The 8117-nt window shown below is 31.5% G+C and overlaps 1 protein-coding gene across 1 annotated transcript; it reads left to right on the top strand.

Annotated features, from left to right (window-relative positions):
- The first annotated feature begins 1078 nt into the window (after positions 1-1078).
- Positions 1079-4963, top strand: LOC145042847 (WD-40 repeat-containing protein MSI4-like). Its single transcript, XM_078991348.1, has 15 exons — positions 1079-1302; positions 1782-1845; positions 2044-2130; positions 2498-2560; positions 2660-2725; positions 2820-2894; positions 3053-3128; positions 3230-3437; positions 3536-3617; positions 3712-3785; positions 3885-3996; positions 4076-4150; positions 4288-4355; positions 4450-4549; positions 4655-4963. Exons 1-15 carry the CDS (start codon positions 1169-1171, stop codon positions 4751-4753), a joined length of 1383 nt encoding a protein of 460 aa, XP_078847474.1. The 5' UTR covers positions 1079-1168; the 3' UTR covers positions 4754-4963.
- The last annotated feature ends 3154 nt before the right edge of the window (positions 4964-8117 follow it).

The following is an 8117-nucleotide window of genomic DNA, read 5'->3' on the forward strand; positions in this document are numbered from 1 at the left end:
ATTATACTTCATGCACAAGCTAGGAAAAGGTTCAAGAAAGACTTTCATGGAGATACAAGGGACAACAAGCATAAAAATAGAGGGAAAATGAGTTATACCTCAAGGAAATCACTGGTATAACACCAATAAGCCTGACCTCCTTCTTTTCTTCTTGATCTACTCTTCTTCCCTCTTCAAAACTTCAAGAAAACACACCAAAATGCTTCATTCTTACAAGGAACAAGCTTAAATGAAGTATAGGGCTCTAAGTGTGAATGGGGGGGGGGGGGGGGGAGCTTGGGGCGGAAATGAGGGGTTTAAATATGGTGCAAACCCTTGAAATTTAGGGTTTCATCAAACAGCGGTGACTCGCCGAGTCCAGAATATGGACTCGCCGAGTCCCGAATGGCCGAAATAACATCGTCGGTGATCACGAAGTAAGTTATAGTTTTAGCATATAAATAAGATGTGCGAATGTCGTCCAATTCGGAGACTGCATCATTCCACTCGAAAACTTCGTGCGCCAACCCAAAACCGAAAAACGACATTTTGAGCCCCTAAACAGTCCTGAATGGCCGAAATTACATCGTCGGTGGTCACAAAGTGATTTATAATTTTAGCATATAAATAAGATGTGCGAATTTCGTCAAATTCGGAAACTACATCATTCCACTCGAAAAGTTCGTGCGAGTCCAAAATCGAAAAACGACATTTTGAGTCCCTGAACAGTCCCGAATGGTCGTAATAACATCGTCGGTGATCACAAAGTGATTTATAGTTTTAGCATATAAATAAGATGTGCGAATTTCGTCCAATTCAGAGACTGTATCATTCCACTCGAAAAGTTCGCGCCCAGTCCAAAACCGAAAAACAATATTTTGAACCCCTAAAAATAACATTGTCTTTTGTAATAGGAAAAAAAAAACACAATATCAAAACTAAAATTTTGTATACATTTAATGTCTTTTATAAAATTTCCCCAGGTGTTTATATAAAAGATGCTCAAATATATTTGGATTTCTCCAAGATAACCTATTATATACAAACAAACAAACAAACGTTCGAGAGTTTTGGCAATTTAAAAGCTATAGTTAAAAAGTAAAAGCTGTCTAGATTTCACCAAAGCTCAAGGGGAAAAGAAAAGCATAGGGCAGTGAAGACACTACGAGAGAGGAAAAAGAAGGAGAAAATGAAGGAGAGAGGCGGGAAAGGCGGAGGTCAGCCGTCGGTGAACGAGCGATACTCACAGTGGAAGACTCTCGTCCCCATTCTCTACGACTGGCTCGCCAACCACAACCTCCTTTGGCCCTCTCTTTCTTGCCGGTTCGTACACTATATTCCAATTTCTAGGGTTTCTTTTTCGCAGATTCACTTTCATCTACATTAAATCCACTATCTCTTCCTCAATTTCATCACTACTACCTGCATTTGTTTTACTTTAGCAATCGAGTAGTAACAATGAACTCGTTGTGCCTACTAATTAGTAATTAGGGCGATTGATTGGTCTTACTTCCTCGTTGAAAGCTAATTTGACACACGGAGACATGGAAAGTTTGAACTTAATAACATTCTTGAAACTTATTCTCAACTCAGTTGCCACCATTATGGTTTCCATTATCTCACTGACCTTTGTGAATAGGAATATGTTTGACTAGGAAATAATATACTATTAACTGAGCTTATTTTGTGCTTTAAACGTGTCATAGACTTTTACATTCGCTATTTTTTTGGGGGAATAAAGTTACAACATGCAATTACTAGTAACAAGTTGTATGTTCACACTGACTATTTTTTGTTAATAGATGGGGGCCACTACTCGAGCAAGCTACTTACAAGAATCGCCAGAGACTCTACCTCTCAGAACAGGTATATGATGATGCTTGCAGAAATGTGTTGTTTGTTCTTATTGCATTCTTGAATTTCTTTAGTTTAAGATATATAGGTTTGCTTTTGTCAGCTACCAAGTATTATTTTTAGAAGAAATTACAGATACCAAGAAAGTGATTTCTAAAAATAGTTTTCTTGTATTTTATTGTTTTCTCATATCCCTAAACCTTCTTCCAGACTGATGGTAGTGTTCCAAATACACTTGTGATAGCAAATTGTGAAATTGTTAAACCAAGAGTTGCAGCTGCAGAACACATAGCACAGGTGAGTCCATAATGACTTCTAATTGTAGTTCATAGTACTCCTTTTTGGGGATAAATGCAAGAAATTGCAATATACTTTTATTTATTAATGTTTTTTTAACATTCTACTTTTGTACTTTCACTTCTTTCTATTACAAACATTCTACTTTTAACTGTTTCCTTTGAAAAATCTACAGTTATAGCATCATGCTTTCAAACTTTTCTTCATCTATGGTGGAAATTGGTTTTTATTTGGATGACATTGCTATAATTGGGTTCATATTTCAGATTGTAACAAGAAGAATATGTTATTTTCTTGAATTTAACACCAAATTGTGATTTCTAATTTTTGTGAATTAGTTTACTGACTACTACTGATGTTGTTGTAGTTCAATGAAGAAGCAAGATCTCCCTTTGTGAAGAAGTTTAAAACCATTATTCATCCTGGAGAGGTATTCTCTATTTTCTTTATGATGTTTTTCATAGATTAAGGTTAAATAAGTAAATAAATAAATAATTTTTTTATTTGACATTTAATTGTATTTATGAAGGTAAACCGCATCAGAGAGCTTCCTCAAAACAGCAAAATAGTAGCAACACACACAGACAGCCCTGATGTACGCATTTGTTTTCCATTTTTCATTTTTGGTCCTTTATTTTATTAGTTTTTGATATGTATTCTTTTAATGAATTATAATTTTATTAAACCAGGTCCTAATTTGGGATGTTGAAGCTCAGCCCAATCGCCATGCTATCCTTGGAGCCACAGAGTCGCGTCCTGATCTGGTGGGGATCACTGTAGACAATCACACCACAATTAATACATTTTGCACTTCCTTCTTTCATTTTTCTTTATTGTGATTTGTGGGTGTTCTTTTTTTTCATCTGGGTCTGTATGATTCTATCTAAAGTTAATTCCTTTTTTACCCTTACAAATCTTTCAGATCTTGACTGGTCATCAAGAGAATGCAGAATTTGCTCTTGCTATGTGCCAAAGTGAACCCTTTGTGTTATCTGGAGGTGATATATTTCAAAACCATGATTCAAGAAAAGTTCTCGAAATGGAATACTTTTATTTAATTACTCAAATTTTTTTTTTTTTTTTTTAATTGTTGTGGTAGGTAAGGACAAGTCAGTTGTTTTGTGGAGTATTCAAGATCATATTTCCACATTAGCAACAGATTCAGGGGCAACAAAGTCTCCAGGATCCAATGGTGGTAAAAGCCCAAAGACTGAAGATAAAGTCACTGAGAGCCCTAAAATTAAAGCAAGGGGTATCTTTCAAGGGCATCAGGATACTGTTGAGGATGTACAATTTTGCCCCTCTAGGTATCATGTCATGAAAATGGTTTCTTCTATCTTAATATCTTATAGTTATAGTCATGACACATGTACTTTGCTAATTGGAAGTTTGTTATGTGGAATAGTGGACAAGAATTTTGTAGTGTTGGTGATGATTCTTGTCTTATCCTTTGGGATGCAAGAACTGGATCTTCTCCAGTTGTTAAGGTCACTTTAATTTTCATTAAGTAATAAAGTTTCAAAAGTCTCTTGTTTATAAAATGTAATTTTTTAAGTTTATTTTATATGTGATTGTTTTCAGGTGGAAAAAGCTCACAATGCTGATCTCCACTGTGTTGATTGGAACCCTATTGATGAAAATTTCATTTTAACTGGGTAAATCATATCATATATGACATATCTCTATATTCTCTTACTTTTTTCTTTTTTAAAATTTTTTATTATGATTTTTAATTTAATGTGTATGTATTTTAGATCTGCTGATAACACTGTTCGTTTGTTTGATCGTCGAAACCTTACTTCCAATGGGATTGGATCACCTGTTCACATTTTTACAAACCACAATGCTGCTGTACTTTGTGTACAGGTATTAAATAAATATTTTAAAAAAGACGGTTTTACCCTTGTTCACTATTTCTAAATTCCAATTACTTTGTATGTTTCAGTGGTCTCCTGACAAATCATCCATCTTTGGAAGCTCAGCAGAAGATGGTGTCTTGAACATCTGGGATCACAATAAGGTGTAAACTCAACCAAAAACCACTTTCAATTAATATATAAATAATTACATTTTCCCCTATTCTTTTCTTGCAACAAATTGTTTTTTTTTTTTTTTTTAAACAAAAGGTTTGTTGTTTGTTTGTTTGTTTGTCTACAGGTTGGTGAACGTTCTGGTCCAGCCTCAAAGTTTGCACCTGGGTTATTGTTCAGACACTCTGGACATAGGTATATATATATTTAATTTTAATTAATGGTTTTCTTGTTTACAGAAAATATATATATATATTGAAACGAAGATTATATTGTGCTTTTGTTGCAGGGATAAGGTGGTTGATTTTCACTGGAACTCACATGATCCGTGGACAATTGTAAGTGTGTCGGATGATGGTGAAAGCACAGGTGGTGGTGGAACTCTACAGGTATATCGCTTATTTATTTATTTAGTATTTTTGTTTTTATTAAAATGTTGTTGTATTGATTAGTTGAAATGTTTGTTTTGTTTGTTATTTGAATGATGTGTGTAGATATGGAGGATGATTGATTTGATTCATAGACCACAGGAAGAGGTGATTAATGAGCTGGAGCAGTTCAAGTCCCACATTCTCACTTGTTCAACCCCTTGAGATCTTAAGATTCATTATCATACATCAATTATGATTTATGAGTTATGTTATGTTATGTTATGTTATGTTAGGATTTGTGTTGTAGAAACAGAGAAGAGCATTATGTCATTTAGAGTGTGTGTGATTTGGTGTTTGTTGGCTTTTTAAACTATCTAAGAGGCTGTTTGCTGGCTTTTTAATTTTTCAGATTCAGAGCGCGTTTGATAGGCACTTAATTGTTCAGCAGCCTTCTAATTTTTAAAAGAAAAAGTTGTATCTGAATAAAAACAAACATGAGAGTCTTCAGGAAATACCCTAATGTTTCAGCAAACGTTTTCCCTCTTCTTTTTTTTTTTACATTACACGAACCCCTCTTTTTCCCTCCTATTGTCATCTCCAACCTCTTAAAAATTCTTAGCCTCTTAATATTTATTATCCGACATAATAAATAATTAACTATAAACTTGTTTTACATGCTTTCTTTTGATTAGAATCAATCCCAAATGTGACAAACCACAATTAATTTCTCCATTTTGATGTTTTCACCATGCGTTAATCAATTAATTAACATGGCATCTTGGTTTATCAACACAACAAATGAAAGTTATAATACCTTCACTCTCAAAGTCTCTTGCTCAATTTGGTTGATTCTCACACTTAGGAGGGTTTTAGCCCAAACTTGGTCCCTGGTCCCTCTCCACTAAACTCCATTTTATTAGGGTAATTACAGTATCACACCCCTAGATCAAATCTTAAGCTATTACTCCCAACATAGTTCTATAAATGCCAATTGAACCCTAATGTCCGCAATGGTAACATTTTAGTCAAGACATACCTTTATTTCATTAACTTTTGGAAAGTCTCCAAAACATTTATTCTTGTAAATGGCATATATCCAATATTCACTGATTAATCATTAATTAAAAATGATGACTAAAAAAGGGTAAAACTTCTGACTCTTATAAGTTGTATTAGAATGCGGGGAATCAAAAGATGTTACACACTAAGATTTAGACCTTATGTTGTTTGTGTCCTACATATCACGGTAAAGTAAAAGTGAGGGTTAGCTCATGATTAGAGAACGTCTATAAAAGAGGATATGTATTGATGATTAGTGTAGCATCTGACTCATGCCATGTTTATTTTTGATGTATTTATATTTTTGATGCTTAATGATTAATGATATAGCTTATGTAATTCTTCACCTTGTGTAAATGTGATTTTTAGGTGTACTCTAATACGACATGTAGGCATTACACACCATTTGCTTATTTATTCCTCAAAATGGAGTCACACATGAGTTCACTCCTTTTTACTCACCTCAAAATATAGGCATTACACACCATTTGCTTATTTACAAGTTCGGGTGTCTTGCCAAGGTGGTAACATCGATACCCAAGCTTCAAAGATAAGACCTACAACTATCGATTTTATATTTATTGGATATACTCACCATATTAGTGTATATCGATTTCTTGTGCATGAGTATAAAATTCTAGATGTGCACAAGAACTATAATAACGGAATCAATGAGTGTCTCATTCTTTGAAAATGTGTTCCCTTGCTTAACCAAGGAATATGAAAGCCCATCTAAGCTATTCATGATGAACACCAAGATCAAAATGAGGAAGAAGAGGTTGAGCCTAAAGGAAGTAAATGGAAAGGGTAGAGAAAGCATTTGATCTCGATTTATCATTAATCATTAAGCGTCAAATGTCAAAAACATTGTCATTTTGGATGTTTGTGACTATAGGTAAACCATATAGATTATTTATGTAATTTTTCTATATTATATGTTTATGATTTTTTAGCTTTTCCACCCCTTTACCTTTTAAAATATTACTTTGAACTTTGAAAAATATTACGTTCACCCTTTTATTTTCTAAAATTTCGTGTTTAACCCCGTACTATATATATATATATATATATATATATATATATATATATATATATATATATATATATATATATATAATTTTATTTTTATTAATAACTTCCATTCGTTAACCTAAAAAACTATTTTTATGTGTTTATTTTTTCTATATATATTTGTCGGTGTAATTCAAGGTGATCAACGTTTCGACTTTAATTTAAAACTTTCTTTCGTTACTTTTTTTTTAAAAAATTACATTGTTTTTTTTTTATATAAAATTATCGGTTTAAATTCGAGTTTGTTTGTGTTTCGATGTAGATTGTTGTTGTTGTTGTTGTTTTTTTTTTTTTTTTTAATTTTTTTTAATTTTTTAAATAACGTTTTTGTGTTTAACTTTATATACGTTTCTTACGCATGAGATGAATCACATATAATAACTTTCATTTGTTAATTTAAAAAAAAATGTATTGTATTTGAGATTGTCTACGTTTCGCTATAATTTTTTCTGTGCTTAATTTTATGTACATTCATACGTATCATTTGGGTTACATATAATAACTTTCATTCGCTAACTTAAAAAATGTATTATCATCAAGCTTGTCTATGTTTTGCGAAACGTATTTTTTTTAACGTTTTCGTGCTTAATTTTATATACGTTTCATACGTATGACCCGAGTCATATATAATACGTTTTTGATTATTTAAGTTTTCGTTCGTTAACTTAAAAAAAAACTTATTTATTTTTATGCATGTGTCGATATAATTTTGCATTGTTTTTTTTTTTAATGCTTTGATGTAATTTTTTTTGTATGTTTTGGTTCTTATTTTATGTATGTTCATGAGTATTAGTTTGTTCACATATAATAGATAAAAGCATAATCATAAGCGTTGGATTTTGTAAGTTGAATTTGACGATTGTATTGATAAAAGTAACATTTTGATGTATAAAATTAAAAAAAAAAACGAACGAAAAAACACGTATATAAAAATAAGCAAGAAACATAAAAAAGAATTACACCGAAATATAGACAAACTCGAATCTATACTAATACGTAAAAAAATTACACGACACATAGATAAACTCAAATATAATGCAACTTTTAAGTTAATGAACGAAAATTATTATGTGACCCGAATGATATGTAGAATGTACATCTAATTAAATGCAAAAATGTAATATATATATATATATATATATATATATATATATATATATATATATATATATATATATATATATATATATATATATATATATATATATATATATATATAGACAAACTCGAATATAATACGTTTTTTAAATTAACAAACGACAGTTATTATATGTGATCCGTCTCATACGTAGGAAACGTACATAATGTTAAAAAAAACTATGTCAAAATATAGACAAACTTGAATTTAAACCGGCAAGTTAATAAAAATAACCATGTAACTTTAAAAAAAAGAACAACAAAAGAAAGTTATAAATTAAAGTCAAAACGTTAACCACTTTGAATTATACCGACAAAT

This window comes from Lactuca saligna, chromosome 4 (genome assembly GCF_052625555.1).
Source record: "Lactuca saligna cultivar CGN05327 chromosome 4, ASM5262555v1, whole genome shotgun sequence".
Classification (NCBI taxonomy): Eukaryota; Viridiplantae; Streptophyta; class Magnoliopsida; order Asterales; family Asteraceae; genus Lactuca; species Lactuca saligna.

Bases quoted from the DNA above. Each gene is read 5' to 3' on its own strand.
- LOC145042847 (XM_078991348.1), top strand. From the start codon at position 1,169: ATGAAGGAGAGAGGCGGGAAAGGCGGAGGTCAGCCGTCGGTGAACGAG. The intron at 3,618-3,711 runs GTCACTTTAATT...GATTGTTTTCAG, and splicing joins GATCTTCTCCAGTTGTTAAG to GTGGAAAAAGCTCACAATGC. The intron at 4,356-4,449 runs GTATATATATAT...CTTTTGTTGCAG, and splicing joins TTCAGACACTCTGGACATAG to GGATAAGGTGGTTGATTTTC.